The sequence below is a fragment of the Alosa pseudoharengus genome, unplaced genomic scaffold (assembly GCF_046254945.1).
Source record: "Alosa pseudoharengus isolate Yale_2024_CS ecotype anadromous, Long Island Sound unplaced genomic scaffold, YU_APseudo_1.1 YU_APseudo_1.1_scf_17, whole genome shotgun sequence".
NCBI lineage: Eukaryota > Metazoa > Chordata > Actinopteri > Clupeiformes > Clupeidae > Alosa > Alosa pseudoharengus.
The window spans coordinates 37,307,406-37,334,905 of NW_027468640.1; the positions used below are offsets into that span (position 1 = coordinate 37,307,406).

The 27,500-nt window shown below is 44.6% G+C and overlaps 3 protein-coding genes across 3 annotated transcripts in view; 2 read left to right on the forward strand and 1 right to left on the reverse strand.

The window, feature by feature from the left end:
• The window catches only part of cyp17a2 (cytochrome P450, family 17, subfamily A, polypeptide 2), a 15,007-nt gene extending 2,373 nt beyond the window's left edge, over positions 1-12,634 (reverse strand). Inside the window, exons 1-5 of the mRNA XM_076288422.1 lie at positions 12,500-12,634; positions 3,013-3,315; positions 1,917-2,055; positions 1,451-1,728; positions 1,122-1,208 (exon numbers count right to left, since the gene is read on the reverse strand). Of these exons, the coding sequence (XP_076144537.1) occupies positions 1,122-1,208; positions 1,451-1,728; positions 1,917-2,055; positions 3,013-3,315; positions 12,500-12,514 (822 nt within the window). The 5' untranslated portion in view covers positions 12,515-12,634. The remainder of the gene's footprint in view (positions 1-1,121; positions 1,209-1,450; positions 1,729-1,916; positions 2,056-3,012; positions 3,316-12,499) is intronic.
• A 1,303-nt stretch (positions 12,635-13,937) lies between these two features.
• LOC143127118 (F-box only protein 41-like) lies at positions 13,938-19,669 on the forward strand. The gene is made up of 9 exons (XM_076288423.1): positions 13,938-13,958; positions 14,351-14,545; positions 14,813-14,925; positions 15,974-16,126; positions 16,375-16,470; positions 16,892-17,010; positions 18,657-18,815; positions 19,168-19,283; positions 19,546-19,669. The coding sequence occupies exons 1-9, from the start codon at positions 13,938-13,940 to the stop codon at positions 19,618-19,620; spliced, it is 1,047 nt and encodes a 348-aa protein (XP_076144538.1). The 3' UTR covers positions 19,621-19,669.
• Positions 19,670-22,628: 2,959 nt separating this feature from the next.
• The window catches only part of LOC143127786 (nephronectin-like), a 9,265-nt gene continuing 4,393 nt past the window's right edge, over positions 22,629-27,500 (forward strand). The window contains exons 1-7 of the mRNA XM_076289486.1: positions 22,629-22,954; positions 23,870-23,970; positions 24,169-24,261; positions 25,508-25,627; positions 25,765-25,881; positions 26,640-26,774; positions 26,952-27,038. Coding sequence (XP_076145601.1) covers positions 22,884-22,954; positions 23,870-23,970; positions 24,169-24,261; positions 25,508-25,627; positions 25,765-25,881; positions 26,640-26,774; positions 26,952-27,038 — 724 coding nt within the window. The 5' untranslated portion in view covers positions 22,629-22,883. The remainder of the gene's footprint in view (positions 22,955-23,869; positions 23,971-24,168; positions 24,262-25,507; positions 25,628-25,764; positions 25,882-26,639; positions 26,775-26,951; positions 27,039-27,500) is intronic.

The window sequence follows — 27,500 nt, forward strand, 5'->3', positions numbered from 1 at the left end:
GGCACTTCTCTCCTTTTGCAAGTGTTTTACTGGTTGCCAGCACCTCCTTTTCTGGTGTGCGTTTTGCACCTCCACTCATTGCCTGACAATTCAAACAATAACTTGCCAGCTATATGAAAGTAAAAGCTACAGTATGTTTGTCATAGCCTAGTACCAAAACATTGTTTAAGGAGAAATGTAAATACAGGCTATATTCTGTTATTAAACCTGTCAGTTTCTGATCGTTTTTGGGATTAACCTCACTTCACCATCTGAAGTAGCTGATGAAGCTTCTAAGTACTAGGGTTCACAAGTTCTTGTGTCATTAGTATGTTCTCTACAGCTAAAAATAAATGGCAAAATGTGTCAATAAAATCAAGGCTTATGTGCTTGACAGCCCCGGACAACCCTGGCCCAATTTAACCCCTGTACACACACACACACACACACAATTTTAGCATATTCAGTCACTTATAAAAGCAGATTACATATTAATATCTCATCATGTTACCAATACACACAGTCACATGAAAGCAAATGCACTTGTGCACACATACACACACACACACGTACACACACGCACACACACATACACTATAATGCTCTCCCGCCTGCACACACACACACGCACGCACATTCCATCAGGCTGAGTGTGAGATTATGAATGGGGTCATGGTCGAGGTCAGGGTCAGGGTCAATGTCATGGTGGTTGCCTGCAAATGCACCTCCTCCCACTGACCTCTGACCTTTAGAATGCATGCATCACTAATGACAACATGTGACTTCGAGGTTAAGAACATATTGGGATAGGTGTTTCAAAGAAGGAGAAATGGCATTGCAACATGCACTTTGTAACGTTATTTATTTATTTTCTTATTTTAAATAAAAAATATTTGCCTTCCAGGAAAAAAGAGGGTTAAGTTGTGGGGTGGAGAGAGGGGTTAAGACCATAACTACAAACAGCTGGTACACAAAGAACCTTTCCTAGAAGGGGTCAGATCGATCCATCAAATGAGGGTTGACAGCCAAAGAGAACATCCAGAGCCCTTACAGTTTTGAAGTACGCATTACAAAAAAGCCATTAAAATGTATTATTTCAGATAAAGATTTCAGCGGTGGGTAAACATGCACATTTGACATACCTTATGTTCCTCTAGTTTTGTCGTCAGTAGGCTGTCTCTTACTTTCACACACGCTTTCAGTTTCTCCAAATCTTTATTGGGGAAAATCTTTCATGGGAAGTGCCAGAAAAATAATCACAAACACACACACACACACACACACACACACACACACACACACACACACACACACACACACAAATACATGCATACACACATAGTAATGCAGTTAGACAAACTGTATGATATACTTGTGTAAACAGTCTGTGAACTGCTTTACAATAAGGCCTTCTTCATAAGAAGCTATTGATATAAGATACAACAGAGCTAGAGTGACCATAGTAACCCACTCGGAGCCAGGGGTAGATGTCCACCAGAGCGCCACGGGCGATCGTCTGGACGATGCCGTCGTTGTAGTCCATGACTTCACGGAGCTCAGGGTCGCCAGCGCTGTAGTTGCCGCTAAACACCAGCTGACACACTACATTAGTGACCGCTCTGAGGATGGCAGGTGCGGGGTCCACACACACACACCTACATACACCCTCACACACACCGTTCCCCACACACTCGCGCTGAGCACCCAGGGAGAGGAGCTCTGCAACCAGGCAGTCTGCTGCTTCTAACACTGGAACCAATAGACACAGACATGCACACACACATATACATATACATGGACACACACACACACACGTTTTGGATGAGTTTGCTGGGCGATATAGTGGAAATTCAAGTGCTTGTGTTAGCCTTTCTGTGTGTGAGTGTATATGTGTCTGCATTTTTAGGGTGATTTTGTGTGTGTGTGTTTGTGAATACCTATGGTCTGGAGTTTACTGGATCCCTCTCCAAAGAGGCTGAAGGCACTATGCACCAGCTTGCGCTGGCCCCTCCACAATGGGCTGTAGTCGGCAAAGGCGATGTCCTTCCCCCCACGAGTCAGAAGCTCCGTAGTCACCTGAAACACAATCCCTCACTCAGTGTTTGTGTGTGATTATACAACAACAACAACAACAACACAGGCAACCAAAGCACTTTACGGTGAAGGAGGAACCTCATAAGTAGTTTAAGTATATATACTCTTTTGATCCCTTGAGGGAAATTTGGTCTCTGCATTTATGCCAAGCCGTGAATTAGTGAAACACACTCAGCACACAGTGTACACACAGTGAGGTGAAGCACACACTAATCCCAGCGCAGTGAGCTGCCTGCATCAACAGAGGCGCTCGGGGACCAGTGAGGAGTTAGGTGCCTTGCTCAAGGGCACTTCAGTCGTGCCTACTGGTCGGGGTTCGAACCGGCAACCCTCCGGTTACAGGTCCGAAGTGCTAACCAGTAGGCCATGGCTGCCCAGAAACAATCATTAACCACCAACTAAGTGTAGCATGTGTAGTTTTTTTGGTAAAAAGCTCAATTTTCTTTTTTTCTGACCATAGAACACAAAGGACACACAAGCAAAGTCCCAGTAGCATTTAGCATCTTTACCAGGGGTGCCAACAAATTTGGAAGGCACTGTACATTTGAATTGACAATTGTTAAAGACGATCACAGCTTATTGGAGGGGTTCAGATAGTTGTACCACACTTAAAGTATCTATGTATCTATCTATCTATCTATCTATCTAAGGTCATTTTAATGTTATACAATTTGTTCAGCTATTTCATCATATTATCTTATTCAGTGCTTATGAAGATCTGATCAATCCATGCAGTTTTATAAAAAAATGTCTAAAGGCTTCAAAAACTATCCGACACCACTCTAAAAATTGGGATATTGTTTTGATTGCTTACCAATAGATAAAGTGTACACACACACACACACACACACTAGATGAGAATAATCTTTTCAAGTGTGTGTTTGTGTGTGTATGTCTATGTGTGTGTAAGTGTATGTGCACAGACTGTGTCTTCCTCACCATGTAAGGTCGTCCGGCGAACTCGCGGCCCTTGCCGAGCAGGACCTCGCGCGCATGCGCGTAGTCGTTGACCACCAGGGCCAGGTGCGGGCCCAGGTAGAGTGCGTAGAGCTTCCCATAGGTGCACGCCAGCTGTGTGAAGAGCAGGTGGGGCGGCAGCTCCGAGCGCAGGCTCAGCAGACTGCCCAGCAGCGGCAGGCGTGGTAGGCACGGCAACCTGCCGGGGGAGCGACGCAATCCCAGAAGGCACTTAAGCAGAGCGGCGAGCACGATCAGACCACCCAGGAGCAGTGTCAGGCCCATCTGTGTGCATGCGCTTTAATGGAGCTGTAGTGTGTGTCTGTGTGTGCGTCTGTGTGTATGGTAAAGAGAGAGTGGCTGTATGGTGTGCATGTGGTGAGTTAATGATGTGTATGTGTGAATGGGCTAATGCTGCTCGCACTGCTGTGTCCCAGCACTGTGTTGCTATACTTATCAACACTGACTTGTAGTCCCACTCATACTTATAGGACCAGCCCTCTATCTCTCTCTCTCTCTTGCTCTCTTGCTCTGTCAGGGTGAATGTGTGTCTGTGTCAGAGCCTTGGTTTGAGATAAAAGGGTCAGGGATGTTTCAAACATGCTGACTAGAAACACACACACACACACATTTTGTTGTAGAGCAGAGCAGATAAGGAGAAGGCTTGATGGGGAGGGAAAGTGTGTGTGAGTGTGTGATGTGAGCAAGTAGAGACAGACCAGCAGTGCTCAATTGATGTCACTGGGAGGGCAGGTTGTTTAACACCTGATGACCCAGACACACATTTAATGGGATGTGTGTGTGTGTGTGTGTGTGTTAGGGCTGGGACAACGCGTCGACGTAATCGATGACGTCGAAGCAAAAAATACGTCGACGCAAAAAATGCGCGTCGATTCATTAAGCATAATGTGTGTGTGCCGCTAAATATTTTGAATTTTACACCTTCAGTGTTTCCCTCTCTCTTGTAACGAGCCCGCTGCCCCTCTGCATGTGCATTTAACAAAATATTCACGATTGTTGAAGGATTGTTGTTGCCACAAAGAAGCATAGCATAGAACACGGTGGGCTAAATTGCTATTAAATCCGCTTAGCATCGTGGCCATGCTGCGCAAATTTGTTCAAAACTGCTGCATTAAAGTTAACTCTGCTAAGGTCTCATCACAAGTAGCCTACATTGAGGAGACCAAACTAAGTTAAGTTATGCAATCAAGCAGTATCTCAAAGCTAACGTTAGGATACTGTTCGGATGTCAAGTTTAGCATGCTTACTTACATCTGCTTGTCAATGTCTTACTCATGTAGGGCTCATTTTATTGACTCTGAATGTTGGCAAAATCCCAATGTAAATGGAAAAGTGTTTTCCAAGACTCAAAAGTGCTTGTCCCAAGGAGAAGTAGGCTACGAACCGTTATTTGAACTAACTACGTTATGAATTGCATCCACACATTAGCAGCGTTTTAACGGTGTTATTGTTAATTGCAGGGATTCCCTCACGAACGTCGTCTTAAAGTGACAGGCACTCAATTAGACCTATACACTACTGAACTGAACTGAATGCTACCTCTGACTAAGAATGCATTACTTTGCACTTGTGTAGTCTTTTATTTTGGAATCTTAAGAGCAATATTCCAATGTTAAGGAATTCATGTTTTTTTCATTCAGATATGTAAATCAACATGTAGCCTGTAAGTTGCTATTAGTCAATTAATGGGGAGATAATCGATAATCGAATCGAATCGAAATAGAATCGGACTGAAAAAATGAATCGTTAGATTAATCGATGCATCGAAAAAATAATCATTAGATTAATCGTTTAAAAAATAATCGTTTATCCCAGCCCTAGTGTGTGTGTGTGTGTGTGTGTATGTGTGTGTACTTTATCTATCGATCTTACGATGATGAGCTTGAAGATGCTGTGCGTGAGTTTACCAGTGATGGAACACTGCAGCCTTCTTTTGCCACAGGAGCACCAGCTATACATTGGATGAGTAGTTATCCATTGGAAAATAATAAATCCGATTGCCAAAGGCTGCCATTGACATTAATGCCTTTGGTGTTGACATAGCCTAGCTCTGAGAGAAGACATATTCTGCCTCCGCCATCAATGCCTATCTCACAACATTTTCCAAAGTGAAACTATTATAATATTTTGTCGGTTGGAAGGGGGTTGTGAGACTTGGCCAAACACTCTTCGGGGGTCGCCAGACAAATAGTTTAAGAATCACTGCTCTAGGGCTCTGCTATTAGTCAGTTGATTATATGACAATGTCATGACACTGTTATTGGTAATGATCATGACAGCTCTCAGCATTTTAGATGCTATAACAACTTATTTTATGTAACTAAGCTGTCAGCGTAATAGCTTACATTATGTTACGACAATTTCTTACACTGATACAATCAAAGGACTCTGACGGTTGTAAATACTTATTTATGCCCTCAAGGGCATAGCAGTAATACATCTTGCCAAGCAATTACAGTATTTATGCCTTTAAACAAAAAGGTCTGAACTGTCATGTCATAGCAGACAGAAAGTTAACAAACAGTAATAGTCTTCAAATTTACAGTATCAGCTTTTTAAAAGTCACTCAACTCACTATCATGAAGAACGTCAGGAATTTCAGAGTCTCTATCCCTTTGTGTTTGTGTGTGTGTGTGTGTGTGTGTGTGTGTGTGTGTGTGTGTGTGTGTGTGTGTTTGTGTGTGTGTGTGTGTGTTTTCAGCCTTGAGAAGTCCAATGCATTGCCTGCTAAGGTCAGTAGTATGTGTTTGTGTTTGTGTGAAGGAGAAAGAGCCTGCCAGTCGTACTGGATGACCTTGCAGTTGACCCTCACATAGGACAAGTAATCAGGGCTAAGAGACAGTGTGTGGAGCCACCAACAGACCAACCCCAGGGGTCAGTCTCTCAGTCAGGACACAGCGTACCCAGCATGTGATGGAGCAGGGTCGAGTCCTCCAGCCATGGAACATGGAAGCCCTGTGACCCCCCCGCCCCCCTGACATGGCAGCATGCCATCAATATGGAGTTTGGAGTGACTTGTGGTATGTTTAGGAGAAAGACCATTGCTTGGTGCAGTTTCTCTGTTCCAAAACTGTGGCAGCTCTACCACAAACCCAGAGCTTCAGAAACCAATAACAGCTGCCATGATCTGAAGGATGTCTGGGCTGACCTTTGAAACAGCTTTGATCTGCCGAGTTATAGCAGTTTCTCTTCCTCTTAAGAGCCTGTGAGTTTAGTCTTCTTCATATCACGTTGTTCTTCTAGTCTATGCATTATATCAGAGAAGTTGCTGAGTTTACTCATAACTTCACACAGCAGGGTGTGCTCATCCAGACATTCATCACAATGTCCTACTTTCCAGCTCTCTTCCACTGTATATGGCATATAACATAACAAACTTCATCAGTTTTTCTGCTGCCATATCAGAGAGCACCTTATGTCTTATTATGCATATTTAATGCACTCTTATCTCATACACACTCTCTCTCTCTCTCTCTCTCTCTCTCTCTCTCTCTCTCTCTCTCTCTCTCTCTCTCTCTCACACACACACACACACACACACACACACACACACACACACTGTCATTCTGTCTATCTCTGTTTCTTTCTCACTCATTTTCATCCTTGCCGGTCATTCAGTCCCTTGGATAAACCTCCATTTTGTAGTCTTAAACACACCACCAGATGTCACTGTTCACTCACACTGCATAGTGGTAGCCTACACAGTAGCCTTTCCTACTCTATAAAACACGATAAAGCAAAGAGGACGATTATTATTTACCTTATGTGCTAGTAACCATAGGCTAGATCATGAAGTATGTAGTGATTTGAGTCAAAGCCCATCTTTGTTGTAGGTGAGGTAATCCACTTAGCAAGCATATAGGCCTACAACTCAAAACTCCAGACTCAAACCAACTATTAGGCTAACTGAAATAAATCCATGCAAATCTCTAGGTATGGTGAAGTGTATGTGACGATGTGGGGCTATTTCAATTCCAAAGGCCAAGTGAACAAAGGCCAGGATGCATAGTATCCTGGATCCATGAAATATTTTAAAAATATATATATCTGCCTGCCTCTATGGGAATTTAACATAGGGGAGTGTATACTTATGCCCCCTGTATTTTTAAGGAACATCCACTGATTAATGCTCATCCACTGATTAATGGAGGTTAAGCATGTGATAAGGGGCAAAGGCCATCTGGGTTGGTTGGCTCATGGTCTGTTCATGCCACCTGTTTTTCCCACTGCATGTGCTTTGCTGTCGGAATGTGTGAAAAACATAGATGCCACAATATAGGTTAAAACATATGCTCACTAATCTTAAATAAATAACTGTATTTGATTAAACATGGTGTAGGACGATTGTGAAAGAGGAATATGCTGCTTTCAAGTGACAAAAACAGCAAATTCCCAAGTACACATTGTTGGACATGAAAGGCCACATGGACTACAAATGATACAAGGTGACAACAAGCCCCCAACTGGGCCACTCAGGTAGCAAAATCTTCCCCCAGTTTCCCACCTCTTATTCCCACAAGAAGTGACGTGAATGATGATGTTTTCACTAGGAAAAACATTCTTCCCCATGCGCATGAACGCACCGTAGACCATGGACCATGACTCCCTCTCGATTTCCGGGGCACGAGCTGGAGGACCGAGGAGACAGGCCGTATGCAAATAGAGCTTTGAGATGAACCCATCGGGTCACGCTCGCTCCCTCGATGACGTCACGAGCGCACCACGAAGGAGCGCATCTCCTGAGCGAAAAGAGCATCCACGCGGAATGCTTCATAACGGACAAAACGATGGACAAGAGCGAAGAGGTAAGTGACAGTAGACGTGAAACGATATTTCTGGAATATGGTATGATGTTGACAATTTAATTGCACTGTTACCTAGAGCCAAAAAGTCTTCTGGTTCAGGTGTTATTGGCAATGCGTGTGTGGGACTTTCTGGGTCGCTGGGTGCGTGGTGATAATGTATGCCAGACAGACACATCGAAAGAACAAACTGTAAACATAATTTCGGTGTGGAGATCGATGTCTCCCAAGTGTTGAAGGCGCGTTGACGACGCTCCCATGCATGTCACGAATTCGAATCTAATTTTACACAACGCGCACGACTTTCTGTTTTGGTTCCGGCATACAGGCATCTTAAAGAAACTGTCATGCACGTGACATGGAAAAGGCGCCTTTGTCTGCATGCCTCTCATGCGTGATTAAAATGGTATATGAGCCTGTGTGAGCGGGCTCGCAAGGGTGAGATGGCCAGCTGATAGGAGCACCGAGGCAAAAGAGGACGTTTAATTTCTCCGTGTTTCCGCCCGCCGCAAGCGCATACGCATACATACACACACACACACACACATGATCATATATAGGAATACACATTTCTTGCTTTTTGTACTGAAGAACACATCCAGCCTGGCTGTCATTAAGGAGTGTGTGTGTATGTGGTGTCTGCCCTGACTATGTTTAATTAATGCCCCTCACTCACATATTCCTACAGTCTGACTCTGTCACATACAGCCAGGCAAACATCATGTATTAAAGTAGCACATCAACTGGAGCATGACAGTCATGCCATATCCTCTGTCCAGACAGACAGACAAAAAGAAAGACAATTAGACAGACAGACAGACACAGATAGACACATATCCATCAAGGGTGCATGGGAGCAAGCATGCTAATTAAAAATACAGCCATACACAGATATGGTAGTGAGTCACATCTCTGCTTGTTTATTGCAGGACTGAAGATATTGTGGTGACCTCTCCAGTGTGTGTTTGAGTGTGTGTTGTTAACTATGTGTGCATGAGTGACCGTGTGTGTATGTGTGTGAGAGAGAGAGATGGCTGAACAGGCAGTCTCTTGTCCATGGTGTCCCCTGGATTTTGAGAGTGTGCGTTCCCTGTGTGCGCACCTGCAGAGTGTGCATCCCCAGGAATGGATGTGTGCCCTCTCCCTGCTCACCCGGGCCCTGAGGCCAGGTGTTACAGACAGCCGTGCCCAGATCGAGCTCCCCTTCCTGGGCTTCTGCAGGCCAATGCTCCCTTACCTGTCCGGGGGCCTGGAGCCTCCCGTCATTGCTCAGCCAGTTCTCTCTCCGGGAGACATCTCTCCTCTCCTCTCCCTCCCTCATCTGTCCATCTTTGCTTCCTCTCCTCGCTTCTCCTCCCGCTCTCATCTCTCTCTCCACCCCTCCTCTCGTCTCCTCTCCCTCCCCCGTCTCTCCCTCCGTTCATCCTCCACTCTCGTGCCTTTGTCTTCCCTCTCTCTCCCCTCGTCCTCCTCCTCCCGCTGTCAGACAGTGGCAGTCTGGAGCTCCATGGGGAGAGAGGGGGCCTCGGGTCATATGGAAGCCCAGCAGGGGCAGCCTGGCTCGGGCCTGGCCTGGCTGGAGACCCTGATGATGGGAGAGCTGGAGAGAAAGAGTTCAGAGGTGCGTGCCGCAAAGAAAGAGAAGGAGAAGTTGCGGCGAGCGAAGGAAGAGCTGGAGGAGAGGAATTCACAGCTCAAGCGACAGCTCTCCATCGCTGCGGAGATGATGACCGATCTTCGACGAGAAGTGATTGAGAAACAGAGGGAGCTGACCTCGAAGGATCGGTCAGTGCAGTGCCCAGCTATATTTGTTTGTGTGTGTAAACATGTATGTTTGTGAAGTAGGATTACTAATATGAGGTGTTTGTATTATTTCCTGAGCATCACAGTTGGTAATGTGTATGTGTGTTACATTACATTTAGCAGACACCAAAGTGACTTACATATGTTAGCTATATTACAAGGGATCACATTGTCCCCAGAGCAACTTGGGGTTAAGTGCCTTGCTCAAGGGCACAACGGTAAAGACCAGGAATTGAACCGACAACTTTCAGGCTACTGCACACTAGCCCAGCTCCTTAACCACTACACTACCACCGCCCGTGTGTGTGTGACAGAAGATGATATTGTATTGGGGTTTATGATGCTTCTAATATCAGTGTGATTTCCTACTTTTTTATAGTATTGCGTCATGTATTTTGTGGGTTTATGGGATTTGGAGTTTGTTTAAAGCATTTATCACTGTGCTGGTGTAGTTTAAAAGAGGTCAAACGTGTTTTTTGACCTTTTTTTTTACTAGAATTATCTAGAAATGTTTACCAGACAGGTCATGTGGTGCTATTGACTGTCCAAAGTGATTATCTGTCTTGTTCACTAGTAAGGTTTCCAAGGCACAGTCTGTAATAGATTTTAAGATGTTGATTGTACTTCCAGGGTAACTGCCCTGCCAGGTTTATGGGCAGGATTCGTAAATCCTGGTTTTTACTATTAATCTACTAATCTACTACATGTAATTTAGCATCTTAAGCTTTGTGTATACCCGACGTCTCACAGGACTAAAGGATTCTTGAATACAGCACAGGCTGCATTGAGACTGCTGTTGCTCTAGGCAACACTTCCTTATTTGGCAGCATGGAGGGTGCTATTCAGAGGTCACAGGCAGCCCACATGGTGCCCGATGAGAAATGGAGTCTGACAGGATCGGGTAGTCATACTCCCTTTGTCTCTATCTCTCCCTCTCTCTCATTCTTCCTCTTCTCTTTCACTTCCTATGTCTCTCTTTCCCTTTCTCTTTCTCTTTCTCATGCTCTCTATGTCTAATGCAAATTACAGTATGTTGTGTTGATACAACACACATTTTCTTAAATCCAGATGGTCAAGGTAGGAGGAATACATCCAAGACAAAAAAGGACTATTAAAATGAGGCATTACACAAAAAATGAGGCCAATTCTACGTCTAACAACTACGTCCCCCCCCCCCCAATTATTTCTCATAGTGCAATTTAATCTAATTTGTCTTCCAGTGTGTGAAGTGACCAACATCTGGTTAATTTGTGTCACATGCTGAAAGGTACTGTGTGTGTGTGTGTGTGTGTGTGTGTGTGTCAGTGTGTGTTTATGTTGTGTGTATGTTTTATGTTGCAGACAGGTGTGTGAGCTGAGTGTGTTCCTGAGAGACACGGCACTGAAGGAGGCCGACGCCAAGCTGCGCCTGCAGGAGTTTATCGAGGAGCTGCTGGAGAGGGCCGAGACCGCCGAGACCCTCCTGCTGGACCAACACACACAAGCGCAATCACGTTACGCTCGCTCACGCTCACACTCACACTCACGCTCACACTCACACTACACTCCTGTCCTCACCCACCAAACGTACTTGCGCTATGCACACACCCCACACTGCAGGAGCTCTGGGGCCGGGATGAATGGGAGCTACCAGGTAAGTCCATGTGTTATTAGGCCCTAATTGTAGGCCCTCACTCATCCACATGGATACACACACACTATCTCTCTCTCTCTCTCTCTCTCTCTCTCTCAAATTCAAATTCAAATTCAAATTCAAAAGGAGCTTTATTAGCATGACCATAATGTTGTACAGTATTGCCAAAGCATTTGGGTCAAGTGCATCAAATGGGGAGGGAAAGAGGGGGTAACACACAAATAAAACAGAATAATGATAATTGTAGAATTATGAACTATGAACTATGGAAATGGGAAAGAGTGTGTGTGTGTGTGTGTCTGCATGTTTGTGTGGGTATGTGTCCATGCGGCTGTGTGTGTGTGTGTGTGTGTGTGTGTGTGTGTGTGTGTGTGTGTGTGTGTGTGTGTGTGTGTGTGTGTGTGTCTGTATCTGTGTCTGTGTCTGTGTTTCTGTGTGTATGTAGTGTATGTTCATTTCACCTCTCTCTCTCTCTCACTCACACTCACACACACACACACACACACACACACACACACACACACACACACACACACACACGACACCATAATACCACTGCCTTACTGTAAGTAAAAAGGAAATAGATCCCATTATCATTGTTTACATAGCTGCTTTTATGTTGAGTTGGAGAGGCTCTTACTGAAGTCAACCAGCAGTCGCATGGCACAACACTAATCCACATAATGTTAACACTACTTCATGAGGCTAACCTTGAGAGAGCTCAGCCATCAGGGGAACAGTCTTAACGTGTCTGTCTGAATAGCTGCAGTCTGTGTAGTCAACATTGTGCCTGTGTGAATCTCTTTCTCCACACGTGTATGTGTGCAGAAGGATGTTGTCCATTGTTTGTTGTGTTCTACTGGCTTTTTACATCTGTCAGTGAGCTGATGGCGTCGCATGATTTGGTCTCTGATGTGTAGACGTGTGAGAGGTGGGGCTCATATCGCAAACATAGATTTTTCCGTTTTGTTAAACACATTACAGCCAGCAGGGAGGCTACGCCAGACGCGTAACTGAAGCACTCTGGGCCCTATCATGACATTCTAAAGTGCATCGTCACTCGTCAAAAGTCTATTCAAATTTAGTAGGATGTCCAGTTCACATTGGGAGGGGTTTCGTTCTCAAAAGTGGAGCGCATGGCGTAACAAGGTGTTCCTAGGTCTTTTAATGAGTCATATGGGTGTGTTTGGGGCGTAACATCATTTTAAACCAATGAGAATGACATCTGTCATTCCCTTTAACGGCGCAACACGCGATATGTCAAATAAATGCATCGGTATTTTGGCATTCAACGGCGCATTTGAAGGAGGCTGCTTGCGAGACCGTATGGAATAGTCATTCTTAAACCATGCTTTACTAAAACCTAGCATAGCCTTCACACATTTGCACTCGTCTATTATTTGAACTCATTGGCAAAGTGAAACTAACTTCACCAAGGAGTCAGTCAACGACATGACCGTTATATCCAGTTACTTTCACTATTGACTGACAATGGGTTACCATCGAAAACATAGGCTGGAAAAAGCAACACTTACCCTAATGTTTCTCAAATGACTGAATAAAACAACATTTATCCTGCAGAGGAGTTGCTTATATCTCGTGACAGTGCGTCTTCAGCTGTGCTCTATACGTGTCTCTCGCCTCTCCCATAATCACTTTTAACCGTCATTACCAATTTGCAAATGATGGTGAATAACTACTCATCATGAGATGTACAGTATTTCATAATATCTTTATTCTAATTATGTTTCCCATTGTAATCGTGCAATTTAATGCTTTGCGTGCGCTGGTGTGCGTTCATGAATGATAGAAGGATGGTGCGTGCACCTGCCAATATGACTGTTGACATGCGCTCTTAAAATAGCATATGAACAACTCGCCATTGACTTCTGACCAGGTTTAGGTGGTGTATGATAGCGATTTTTAGACAATGCGCGAGTCCCCTCCCTAGGTTGTTAATTGCCACACCCCTGGGCGCAATGCTTAAAAAATAAACGTGCAAAATACCGAATTCAACTTTCCGCGGGTGAATAACGAGTATTACGCCATGCGCTGGTGACCCAAAATACAGCCCTCTGTTTGCAAAGCATTTGCTGCAACAATTTGCTTCCACTATAATCAATGGAACTGGCTACACCAGATGTGATGGCAGCACATACGCTCAAACAAATTAGACCACTCTTCTAAAACTATTATTACACTCCACCAACCAAGCTTTTCACTTGCATACCTAGTATAGCCCAGGCCTTAAAAAGCTTTTCTTTCTTTCTTTCTTTCTTTCTTTTGTTTTTTCTTTTTTTCTTAATCTCTCTCTCTCTCTGCTTCTTATAGAGGAGTCAGAGTGTCTCTGTTGTGTCGGGACACACGTATCAGCAACATGTCTCTCCTGATAAGAGGTAAACCCTGTGTGTGTGTGTGTGTGTGTGTGTATGTGTGTGTGTGAAAGAGAGAGAGAGAGAGAGTGAGAGAGAGAGAGAGAGAGAGAGAATGTTCATGTGTAGCAGTGTAACAATGTAACAGTATAGTGTGCCTATATAGAGTGTACTAACAGGTCTAGTTTATATGTACCTGAGGTGGCCGCGGGGGGTGAAGCGGACCCTATCACTGGGCTCATGTATGTGCGAGCGAGGGTGTGTGTGTGGGAGGAGATGGTGTCTGTGCGAGAGAGGGTGTGTGTGTGTGAGCTCCGACGAGGGAGACGACTCGTGGTCAGCTGACACCTCAGAGCTGAGTTTGTGGCCACACACACCGAGCAGAGGTAATTCACACACACACACACACACACACACACACACACACACACACACACAGACACACACACACACACACACACACACACACACACACACACACACACACACACACACACACACACACACACAGATATTGAATATATATGTCTTTCAGGCATCATTGATATTACTTAGTGAGAAAAAATGCTGAAGTTGGACTCCATCCCATTTCTCTTGTCTTTCCTTCGGCTCCTCTAGTCTTCGCTCACGTTTTCTTTTCTCTTCCGTTTGTCTCCGGGCTCCTCTGATTTCCTCCAGATATCTCTCAGGCTGTCTGTCCCTTCTGCAGTAAGCCGAGCCGCTCTCTGGAGTGTGTGTGTATAGCGCTGAGGTGTGTGTTTGCGTACCTGGACGTGCACACACTGCTGAACGCTGCTGAGGTATGTCGGGCATGGAGGAACGTGTCACGTCACTCATCGCTCTGGATCCACGTCACCCTTGAGAACACACACATCTCCTCTACAGTAAGGAATACACACACATACACACACACAGAATGCGATTCAGAGGCAGAGGCCAAACATTTAACCCAGCTACAATTTGTAAGGTATCACCAATATCAAGTTAATGTTACAAATGTATGGCAACATCAATTCTTAGAATGGTTCTGGTCTACATGGCTAAGCAAAAAGCTAAAAACACTCAGCCAAGTCACTATGGTATGCACAGTCATGATATTGACCCCTGCATAAGCAGACCCTTTGAATGTGTCGTTTGGTGTCTCTGGGCAGCTGCTGGTCAGCTTGTCGCGCTGGTGCAACCAGACACGGTCCCTCACAATGCGGAGCCTCACCGCACCCAGGCGTCACCACGCGAGCGCGGAAGAACACTACAGGAACACACGGTGAGTGAATGAGTGTGTGCAGTGGCGCCGCCAGGCCTAATCCTGTACGCACTGTGCATATAATTTTTCAAGGCTTTATTCATGCAAATCATTCATTATTACAAGAATAAAAATAGCTTGTGTACTGTCTTAATTGAAACATGCTTCGCACACAAATGATAGCCTATGTTTAGGGCAAAGAGAATGGACATCTCAACATAAGGATACTTTGGAAGATGATGATTGGTGTAAACTTTGTCACAACATGATGAGCAGTCCTGGCGCTTAAAAACGCAACGTTATTCAGGTGTTTAACAATAAAAGGCGCACTGTTCTTAGCAGTTATGATGAAGGCAGTGAGATTAGGCATTGCATCCTACAGTCACTCTGTTTGGAACATCATAGTTCGGGTTTCAAGATTGATAAGATTCAGTTAATGCGTAGGGTATGGATCATCTCAAAGTTTGGGACAACCAAACAGCAGTTTAAGCAAATTCTTAGTTGGGTGACCATAGCTGTCTTTTCTCTAGGCCTAGGCCTATCGCAAATTGCAACATAGACTCATTGCTTTCTTCTTTTCTTTTCTTTCCCTTGTTCCATGTGGTAGTGAAGCGATAATGCCTTTAAAGCAATGTTCACGTCACGTGAGCCAGAGCCGATATGGCCAGAGCTGCTTGCTCTGTAAAGGCATTTCTGTCCCACCCAAATTGCGTTAAAATGGTGTGTAGCAACCAGAATTAAAAAAAAATCTCCCTCATTCCAGAAATTTAAAAAAGCTGTGTTTGTGTGTATGTATGTGTGTGTATTTGGTTCCCGAAATGTCATGAACTATTCTGCTTACTGCATAGCGATGAAACAGTGGAATCAACCTTTCACATAAGGGCCTTTAATGTGCTGTGCTTACCGGCAGTGACAAGATGTTATTTTCACAGTTCACATCCATGCACACAATACTATGTTTGCATGTACCATATAAATTTAGAAGTAAGTTCCTTTAGAATTGAGTGGATGTTTCTTGATAAGTGGGCGGCTGTGTTTCAGTGTTTGTGTTCCTCTGTGTTCTCCTCAGGGGGTGTCTGGAGTCAGGCTTAGAGGTGTTGCTAAGGGCAACAGGGCGAAGCCTGATGGAGCTGAACGTGTCCGACTGCCCCAACATTCTAACTGACCGCTGTGTCTGGCTCGCCAGCTGCTACTGCCGTTCGCTACAGACACTCACATACAGGTGTGTGTGTGTGTGTGTGTGTGTGTGTGTGTGTATGTATGCGCGTGTGTGTGTGTGTGTCTGTGTATGTGGCTATGCGCGTGCGTGGGTGTGTGTGTGTGTGTGTGTGTATGTGTGCGCATGTGTGTGAGAGAGAGAAAGACAGAGAGAAATGGTTTTCCCTCAATTTGTTTGTTTGTTTGTTTGTGTGTGTGTGTGTGTGTGTGTGTGTTCCTACACCTCCAGTTATTTGGGCTTGTGTGTTCCAGAAGTGCGACCGACCCTGTGGGGCCAGAGGTGATTTGGGCGTTGGGTGCAGGCTGTAGGAACATCACCTGCCTCCAGGTGGCGCCATTACTGCCATGGTGAGGCCTGACCTTTACTATCCGTTTTCATCATCTGCAGCCCAAGCATCTTTCAAGCATGTATGTCCACATGTATCATACATGTTTCAAGCTTGTACCCGCGAAGGAGGTTCACCATCCATCATATGAACATATCTTAACCCAACATACATTATTTTACATTCCTGAATATCTTATTCAACTTTTATACAAAGTTACTTCTTGATTGCGACTTTTAACTGTGGTTATGAGGCGCATTTTGGACCAAATTTGAAACATGTAATTACTCACTTCAATGTTATACTTATGGATAGGAATAATGACGTGATGGCCTATGTGTGTTCAGTCTGTGGCTTAGCTTTGTGTGTTTATGTTGTTTTTAATTATGTTTAATTGGTTATGGAAAAATGTTTGTGTTTTTTGTGGTTCGTTGTCTGTGCAGTCTGCAACCCAGCCGCTTTGGCAACCGGTGTCTTCAGCTGATAGGCCGATGCTGGCCACAGCTCAGTGAGGTCGGAGTCGGAGGCGTCGGCTGTGGGGTGCAGGGACTGGCCTCATTGGGTGAGACACACACACACACACACACACACACACACACATACATACACATATGCACGGCATGCACACACACTGAAATATGATTTTGAAGGCCAAATGTGTAGGCTGCGCATTAAAGTTTTGATAAAGTTTTTTTCTTCCTTGTTCAGACACTTGCTGCTTTCTTTGGCCTCTTCAAGGAGTCATCATAAATAGGCTATCGACTCGTAATTATTCTGAAGAAATTGTCTATTTTATCCAAGAGGTTTAGGAGAAGAAACAGCCACCTAAACAGTTGTTGCTGACCAGATTCCTCACATAGATTGCACCCGATTGGTCCGATTCAAGTGGCCGGCCTATTTTTAAAACAAAAACATTAGGCTGTGCATTAAGCATTAGGCTATTTTCTCCTTGTCATCTTCAGAAGTTGATTGAACATTATAGGCTACCTCACAAGTTATCCGAATGCCTCACGAGTTTCACCGCCTGGAGCATTTAGAAGCTGCACTCATTTACACTTCACAAACTTTAAAGCTGATTTTCTCAAAACTTGTTTTGTTTTTTTGCTGAGATGACTATAGCCTTCACATTTTGGCCAATATCTCTGGGTTGGCTAAACGGAATTGAACAAATGACCCCTTGGTTTAAACCCTAAGCAGCCGTGGCCTACTGGTTAGCGCTTCGGACCTGTAACCGGAGGGGTGCCGGTTCGAACCCCGACCAGTAGGCACGGCTGAAGTGCCCTTGAGCAAGGCCCCTAACCTCTCACTGCTCCCCGAGCGCCGCTGTTGATGCAGGCAGCTCACTGCGCCGGGATTAGTGTGTGCTTCACCTCACTGTGTGTGCAGTGTGTGTTTCACTAATTCACGGATTGGGATAAATGCAGAGACCAAATTTCCCTCACGGAATCAAAAGAGTATATATACTTATACTTATACTAAGGTCTGTGGATTATGAATATCCAACAAACACATTTCTTTTATTTTGTCAAACTCATTTTGTGGTGGCACGCCCCATTTTTGTATGAGGCAATAGCAAGGCAATTGCTCTTGGCTGCACATGGCCCACAAGCTTGAGCCCAGATGAGAAAAAAGAAACCCCCAGACACACACACACACACACGCAACCACAACCATCTAATTTAGTTTCTGCTTGCACACCATGACACGCAGTTTTAAATTGACATCCAATCAGAGATCCATATATGTAATTGCACGTGGTTCTCGGGGCTATTTGTGTTTTTATTAGGAAGCAGCAACCCGGGACTCTGGGCTCTCTACCTCTAGAGTGTGTAGCTCATGTCTGCATCAGTTATGAATTATGGAGGTCATACCTGCTCTACTCTACCTGGACTGATGTTGTTGATGCTGCAAGTCTAGAAGTATTCCACTAATTCCAGCTAGTCCTTAAGATGCTTTTTAACCCCCCCTCCCCACCTCTGGTAACCCTATATGACCCTATATATGCGGCCTACATTTACACTGGCACTGATGGAGGGGGTTTCTCATGGAACATTGTGATACCATGATCAAATGAATTTTCAAGTGCTTTATCGGTATGCATACCGCGCATCGCTATGCGGCTCAGCTGCCTTGTGATAATTTTGGCGTATGTGTGTGTATTCTGGTTTGTGCGTGTGTGTGTGTGTGTGTGTGTGCGCGCGTCTGCAGTGAAGAGTTGTGTGTCCCTCAGGAGTCTGCAGCTGCATGGTGTGTGTGAGGTGAGTGTGTCTGTGGCACAGCAACTGTGCAGGGAGGGGCTGCGTTGCCTGGAGACCCTGGAGTTCCACTCGACCCCCGTCAGTCCAGACGCGCTGCTGCACTTTCACAGTGAGTTAAAGCAAACACACACACACACACACACACACACACACACACACACATACAGAAAACACAGCAAACACAGACACATTAACAAGCACAGACAGTTCACCCAAATTGACTGCTTGACTATTACTGCTCAATCATTATCTCGATCTTTACAGTGTGTGTGTGTGTGTGTGTGTGTGTGTGTGTGTGTGTGTGTGTGTGTGTGTGTGTGTGTGTGTGTGTGTGTGTGTGTGTGTGTGTGTGTGTGTGTGTGTGTGTGTGTGTGTGTGTGTGTGTGTGTGTGTGTGTGTGCGTGCGTGTATACATACATACATGGGTGCGTACGCCTGTGTGTGTGTGTGTGTTTGTGCAGGCATGTGTGGCCAGCTGAGACGTGTGTTAGTTCAGGTGAGCATCAGTGACTACTTCCAGGACCCTGACAGAGAGGAGGCCCACAGACACTTTAACCAGACAGTCAACAAAATGCAGGTGTGTGTATGTGTATCAGTGTGTGTTTGTGTGTCCATGTGTCTGTGTGGGTGTTGGGGATTGTTGGAAGGAAAGAGAGAGAGAATACTGTCCAAGAAAGGATATATTATGTGTCTGACATTATGAGTCTATTAAGGGCAATTAAATAACGTGTGTGTGTGTGTGTGTGTGTGTATGTGTGTGTATGTGTATGTGTATGTGTGTGTGTGTGTGTGTGTGTGTGTGTGTGTGTGTGTGTGTGTGTGTGTGTGTTTTCATACAGGCACTCCAGAGTTCTATCCTCTCAGGAATCCTTCACCTCAGGCTGGACAGGTGCTCATCCATGGAGGGCCAATGAGGTTCAGCTCAACACTGTGCCACAGACCAACACAACATATCAAACCCAACAATGTCTGTTGACTCATCACTACTCACTGTGATAAGCAATCTACCTTGTGTTAAAGATGTCAAAGAAGTAATCAAATTCATCACTAATAACTGCAATGAACAATATATAGCCTAATGCACACAGAGGAGGTTGAAGTCTGAAGTCTGGTTGAAGTCGATACTCATTGATAATCACTGTGATAAACAATCTTTGAATTATCGATTTAGCATAAGCCATCAGATTCACCACTAATTACTGTGATATAGAATCTATATTTTAATGTCCGTATGCAGATGCAACAGAAGTCAATCAGAGTGATCAATAATCACTGCGACAAACAATCTAATTTTGTACTACAGATGTCATCACACTCATCACTAATTGCGGTGATAAACAATCTATAGCATAATGTTTACCAGTTGCAACAGAAGTCGTTCAGACTGTTGTGGACTATCTGTTTTGTTGGTGAGTGATGGCTAACCCACCGCCGATGGTATGTTCCAGAGTGGGTAGCATTGCAAACAACAAGCATCAGTAGCTCCAGAAGCCATACTAACATCTCCAGAGCAGAGCTGGGATGTGAGTGATTAACTTGAGAAGCACTTTAGGCTTTTAGTCACCTCAAACACTGTCTGTTATTACAAAACTCACTGCGTTAGTCTTTTTAAAGGCACACTGGAAAAAAAAGACTAAACCTGTCATCAACCTCCCTCTCATTTATGGACTCCTGTAGTATAGTTTTACTGATACTCCCTTCCAAAGTTCTTTGTCCCCTTTAAAACTGTTACAACCTGTTTTTCTGCCAAATACTAGTGTTCCGCACTAAAGTACAACACATCTATTTAAAGTCATACAAGGCCAATGCAACTCAGTAGAGCAGCTCTGTTCTGTCAGCTAAATGTCAGCGTCTGTACTGTGTGTTGAGATATCTCCACTGTGCAATACTACAGCGCTGCTCTTTGATGTGGCAATACTAGAGCTGTGTGTAATCAACTGCACTACTCATGTTTTGAGCGGAGTGGAGCAGCTGTGTACTACATTACTTCAGGCTAGCTTTGCACATAGGACTCTAGTTTCTGTGTTCTGAGGCAGAAAGGGCGTACTTGAGTCAACACAAGCTCACCTTTAATCAACATTTCAGCTGTACTGTTGTGGTCTTATGGTTTACTAAACTACACTCGGACATCAAGACAGTGTTTGAGGGGTGGTAGTCATCAGCTAGATGTGAGTCCACCTTGTAATAATATGTAGAAATTGTGGGAGTATGCCATTTATTGGAAGCCTGTTCAGAAACAAGTCTGTTTCAGAGTTGACTTGAATATGTGCAGGCCAGGCAGCCACATAGCTGCACATGGCTGCATACCATGCACAGTCTGTAAGTGTGGAAGATGCATCACTGTAAGTGGGGCATGTGTACTTTGCACACTAAATTAGCTGTAATCTGAGCGGGCGCCACTGGCTGCCAGTTACAGTTCCGGATATCACAACCCCACCACCAGACCAGTCACCCGCCTACCCATCCATCCAGCCCCCCCGTCCCCCCGTCCCCCCCAAGCCCTCAGCCACATACCTCTGGACCAGCCCCCACCACTAGCCTTAAGGGCAACCCAAATTCATAACGAGATCAAACGAAAGTTTGGAATGACAGTCTGTCAATCCTTCAATTTAGGGGGCTGAGAGTGCAATTATGGAACTGTGACCGAATCACACTTGCGCTGACTTTTGTGAGGTTGGTGCTACATTCAGGAAGGCGAAAAGGGAAAGGGATATGCAGCAGCTTTTTGGAATTTTTGGCATGCTGAGGCCAGAACAGCTGGGCTTTGTCATATCTAAGAGGGCATAGTTCTTGCCAAGCACTGCAGATGGTGCTGTTACTCTCAAACTCAATAAACAATAGGCTTAAATAAACAGCTGCTCATGGCCAACAACTCTCTCTGTCTCTCTCTCTCTCTCCCATTCTATCTTTTTCTCTGTCTTGTGTTTGTCACTGACTTTGACACTGACACTGGCTTTTTTGCACACTCTCTCAGAGACACATTCTACACAAAACCTATCAATCCATCACAAGTATATTTTCCCTCTTCCCACACTCTCTCTCACACACACAAACACACTTACAATGGGATAGGGCAGAGGACTTATGAAGGGAATATGATACAGTATCCCTCTCATTCAAGTTTATGATGTCATGCTTCTCCACCAAATAATATGAAATCCTCACAAACACACATTCAAACACATGCACACACACATTCACACATACCAGCTGCTACCCTCAGGAAACAATACAAATAACTCATATCAATGATCATACCTCAGACTTTGATCATATTGTTCTAACATGGTTCCTGGTCTATCTGTTAACTGCACATACACGTGACACGTGTCGTAACTCACTCCTCTCCTGACAAGTCATTCCTCATCTCACCTCCTGTACATTTTTTACTTCACCTTAGAGGTCTGTCAGTTTCAGTACTTTAAGTGTTTTATGACTTTGTTCTCCTGTTTCTGTCTCCAAGCTCTTTTGAAAATTGGTGTGGAGGACCCATGAAATAATAAATAGTAGTCTTGTAACCTTGGTTGCTTGTGTAGCAGGCTCTTTATTTCTGTTTTGTTTGTCTCATTTAATGTAGGGACAGACCACTCATAGTCTGTCCTTGCACTGAACTTGGATGAATATATATGGGGGGGGGGGGGGGAATAGTGAAACTGATGGACAAACTATGAATTAGGCTATGTGTATTATTAAGGCGCTTGCCTACGCACATATACTAATGCGTGAGGTGCTGAAGTGAACTTTGGTTTAACTTGGCAAAGAACCTGTCCTGCACGTGGCGCATATCGTAGTCTAGGCAACAGAAAAGCCTGAGTGCTTTCATCATGTTCTAGGAAGAGTTACCCTTTAGGTAAGGTAAAAAAGCTAAGCTGCCTCACAAACACTCCCTCTCATACACACACACATACTGACACACATACGCACACACACGCTCAGGACTAGACAGAGCCTGGCGCCGACACCGACAGCACGAACACTGATATCCGTCACCCATTTCATTTGTGGTCAGATCTAGGAATACCTGTCCCCCACAGCCCCTCCTCTCATTCGGTCTCTCTCGTAGCTTGCTCACTCACACACACCAAACACACACACACACTTGCAAAGAGAGAGAGAGCGCAGCAGGGTCGGCTTACAGTTCTCAAGTACTGCGTGACAGCGGACCCAGAGCGCGAGAATGGAGTTTTGGCTGAAGCTCGCGCTCTGTTGCACTGCCGGTCTCGTAGGAGGTGTTGATTTTGACAATAGGTAAGTGTTCACATGTATTTGTTCTACTTTCGATGTATGGTGATTGCGCGACTGTTGGGCAGGTTTCTTCAATAAAAGTGCAACAGCACGAATAGTAAACTCTTTGAAGACTAAGCGCCGACGTATAGATATCCCTCTGTTCAGTGGGTAAGATCGCTTACACAAAGTTAAAAAGAAAAAAAAGCAAGCCGCCTGTGAATAAAATGTAAGCGGATTAAAATCTGTGTGAGAGTCTGTGTGGGTGCGTTCTTGCTGTGGTGCATAGTCTACGTCCGTTTGTGTGTGTGCATGTTCTCATGTCTGTGTCAAGAGTGTGTGTGTGTGGTGTGTGTGTGTGTGCGCGCGCGTGCGTGTGTGTCTGTGGTTGTGTTAGGGGGTTGGGGATGCATTTTTTGTAAGTGAGGCAGAACGGGCATGCGGGACCGCGCTCAGTGCTGCTCCGGTAATTCAAGTCCGAACACGAGTGGCAACGGCCGAAATATGCGCTGCGCGTGGAATCATCGAGCCTCTGGCGACTTAAAAGTGAGCGCGTGACTGTGCGAACATGATGGTGTGAATATTTTACCATAGAAACACCACAGGACCACACACGCAGACCTTTGCTAAAGCACGTTTCACAAATTGGTGCCTGTTATGTTTGTGACTTCCAGACAAGTGGGTCATAGTGTGGTGATGCCAAACACAGGCAACCAACCAATAAGCAAAACATTCATACATGTGATAACGTGAAACTCCTCGGTTTTTCAGAATGGGATGTTATGGCGTCAGTCTTTCTTTATGGAGCTGTATTCATATAAGTGTAAACATTATTTACTGGTTGGCTGCCTTCAAGAAGCTTTGATTTGCGACTGCCAATTGGTCCACCTGTTTGTACCTTTGTCTGTGGGTTGTTAACACAGAGCTGGCCTTTGACAGGTTACCGAGGCCACTGGAGCTTACCAATGGGCTATGCTGGTTTGGCTCTAAAGTGGACTGCTGCTGGGGTTGGAGACGAGTCAACTGGGGAGAATGCCAACGTAACAAACAACACGCACACACACACACACACACACACACAAACACAAGTACATGAAATATAAACACACTTGCATTCACATATTTATGAGAGAGACACACAAGTGTGCTCATATGATTACAGACTGATACAGAAAGCTCACACACACACATACTGTACACAGAGAGAAAAAATGCTGACTGCCTCTTTGTCTCCACAGCTGTATGTGAGTCAGGCTGTAAATACGGTAAATGTGTCGGGCCAGACAAGTGCGAATGTCAACCGGGATACACTGGCAAAACCTGCAACCAAGGTACACACACACACACACACACACACACACACACACACACACACACACACACACACACACACACACTTGCAGAACCTTCAACAAATGTACACAATCCACACACATCCATATACTGTATGTAGTTACACATATTATACATGCATATTCATAGACTAATTACCATTGACTGCAGTAAAGAACAGACATTCAAATGTGACATAAAATGTGTCCATTCATAACACAAATAGTAGCCACACATTCACCCTGTCTCTTATTTAAAGCCTGCATGCATCCAAACATATATAAATAGTTCCTGTGTCCACACGCAGTTCGTCGGCATTTATTTTCTGAGGACACTGACCCTCTTCTTATAAACAATGCAAATAGAGATAAAGGAAAGAAGGAGGGAGAGAGAGAGAGAGTAATGGAGAGAGAGAGAGAGTAATGGAGGGAGGCACGTGAAAACATTCCATTCATACTTCTGTAAGTGTGTGTGTTTATATTAACATACGCATACACATACACTGACACACTTACATGCACACACACACATACACGCACACACACTGAGAGGAAAGGGATTGACCTCTGTTGGGCTCAGTGGGAACACAGGCCGTATTTAACCTGTGACACTGTTAGCCATAGATGACATGTTAACACCCACCCCCACCCCCACCCTCTCTTTTCCTCTTTCACACATTCTACCCTTTTTTCGTCCTCTGCCCCCTCTTTCTTTCTGTCTTTCTTCCTCCTAGTTGTCTCCCTCCTCATATTTTCCTCACCCCCGTATTTTTCTCTCTCTCTCCCTCTCTCCCTCCTCCCCTCTTTCCTGTTCTCTCCCCCTCTCTTTATCTTCCCATGTCTCTCGTCTCCTCTTTCTCTCCCCCTCGCTCTTGCTCCTCCCTCACTTTTGCTCTTCTCCACTCTCCCTGTATCCCTCTCTCTCTGGTCCTCTCTCTGTGTGTCTCTGTCTTTCACCCCTGTCTCTCTATCTCTTTTTCTCCCTCTCGTTCCCTCTCTATCAGTCTCTCAGTGAGGCTAGAGATTACGGGCATATGTTTTTTTTAAAGGGTTTCTGCTCTTCTTTTTGTTGTTACATCTGGTTGTAAGGCTTGTAGTCAAGAGTGCAAATGTCGTGTGTTGAAAGTGTATTGATGTGGAAGTGTCAACGACTCATTTCATAAAGGACTGTTAAGACTCAAAATCTCTGTCTCTCTCCCTTTCTCTCTCCCTCTCCCTCTCTCTCTCTCTCTCTCTCTCTCTGTAGATGTGAATGAGTGTGGATTGAAGCCAAGGCCCTGTAAGCACAGATGTGTGAACACTCTTGGCAGCTACAAGTGCTACTGCCTCAATGGATACATGATGATGGCTGACAACACTTGCCGAAGTGAGTGTGTGTGTGTGTGTGTGTGTGTGTGTGTGTGTGTGTGTGTGTTTGTGTGTGTTTGTGTGATTTCATTTTTCATAAGAACAGCCATAGTTTCCACAGGGAGCACTAAACTTCACCCCCCCCCTCTCTCTCAGGTCGTACGTGTGCTCTGGCTAACTGTCAGTATGGCTGTGAGATGAAAAAAGGAGAGGTCAGGTGTCTGTGTCCATCGCCAGGGTTACGGCTTGGACCTGACCAAAAGACTTGTGTAGGCATGTGCTTTTCACACCCACACCCACACACACACACACAGATACACACACACACACACACACACACACACACACATTCTGGCATTAGTATACATACACCCACATTAACAAATGTATGTGTTTTGTCATTTATCTGCCTACACTCCCAGTCAGGGCCATGTATTCTGTAAGCAAGCAGTAGCACAGAGAAACAGACACACAGTTAACCAAATGAACACACACTGCCTTACACAAGTGCTGAGCTGCAGAGCTACATTCCCGTCTCAGAATCTCAGTAGCTTCTCCATGCTCCATGTCCTTGTCTGTGTTTAGCATTACACTTTGCACCATGACAACCCAACAATCCATGGTCTAGAGATAAGATCCAGTCAGACATTGAACACACAACGGACATTTATGTCATTTACTTTCAAACAGATATTTGCTTTAGAAATACAGATGGATTATTTACTGTAACAAAATATTGATGTGATGTTTCAGCCTTCCTGTTTAGTGTTATATGGAGACGGAAGCCACTGATACCAATCTATACTGCAAAATTCCATAGACATATAGCCAAGCTAGTTATAAGCTAGTACATTGCACAGCATAATATTTTGTAAATATTTTTATATTATTATCAGAATGTGTTTTGATTTAATGGGTATAATTTTGGGTGCATAATATTTGCTTATATATAATATTTGGCTATATAATATTAGTGGTGAAATATGCTACATCGCAACTTTTGTTGATTATACAAATTGTGTGTGTTGCAGACGTTGATGAGTGTGTGACTGGCCTGGCAACGTGTCCACGGTCCAGGCGGTGTGTTAACACATTCGGGAGCTACCTGTGCACCTGTCACCCCGGGTTCCAGCTTCGCTATGCCAACGGCCGATACCAGTGTATCAGTAAGCAGACATGGAGCTATAGTTTTTAACGGAACATATGCCAGGTTTTGGGGAAATAAGTTTATTTGCCATTTAGTAAGATAAGAGGATACATAATATGGGTAATTTGCCTTCTGTTAAGGTGTGTGTGTGTCTCTCTCTCTGTGTGTGTGTGTGTGTGTGTGTGTGTTTTCACAGGTGACCGATCCCTCTGCTTTGACACCCCAGGAACTAGGAAGTGCAAATGCAAAGAAAGTGCTCATGGGAAAGGCCTCTTCTGCAGACGTAATTAATCCCCTGTTCTCCCACGTCATACATCACATGAGAGGTTTCCTTCACAAGCACATTTGTAATGGCAAAATCTGGTCTGGAAGCCATCTGTTTGGATTGAGTTGGCCCAGTAGCTTTCACACTGTTCCAGAATCAACAAAGTGTGAAGAGTACTTTGGTTTATAATAGAGGCATTGTTTTTCCAGCAAAACCCAGCAAAAACAATATGGAGTAGATGATGCTGCAGTTGGTTTGTATTAGAAGTTGTGAGAGTAAATTCTTTGAAATCTGAGCACAAGGTGGTAGTGAATGAGTGTTGTGGGAAAGGATGTTGTCCCGTCTGCCTGCTGGATTAAGTAGGCTGTTTTACCAGTAAGGGCTGCTGAGTTTGGCAAGATAAGTGGTCATTATGAGCTTTCACACCATAAGCTTTTCACTTTGAGGCATTACACTGTGAGCATAACATTATTTAGTTTG

Excerpts from the sequence above, each read along its gene's own strand:
- LOC143127118 (XM_076288423.1), top strand. The coding sequence starts at position 13,938 with ATGGTGTCTGTGCGAGAGAGG. Across the intron at positions 18,816-19,167 it reads CGCGCTGCTGCACTTTCACA|GCATGTGTGGCCAGCTGAGA; the intron begins GTGAGTTAAAGC and ends GTGTTTGTGCAG. Across the intron at positions 19,284-19,545 it reads AGACAGTCAACAAAATGCAG|GCACTCCAGAGTTCTATCCT; the intron begins GTGTGTGTATGT and ends GTTTTCATACAG.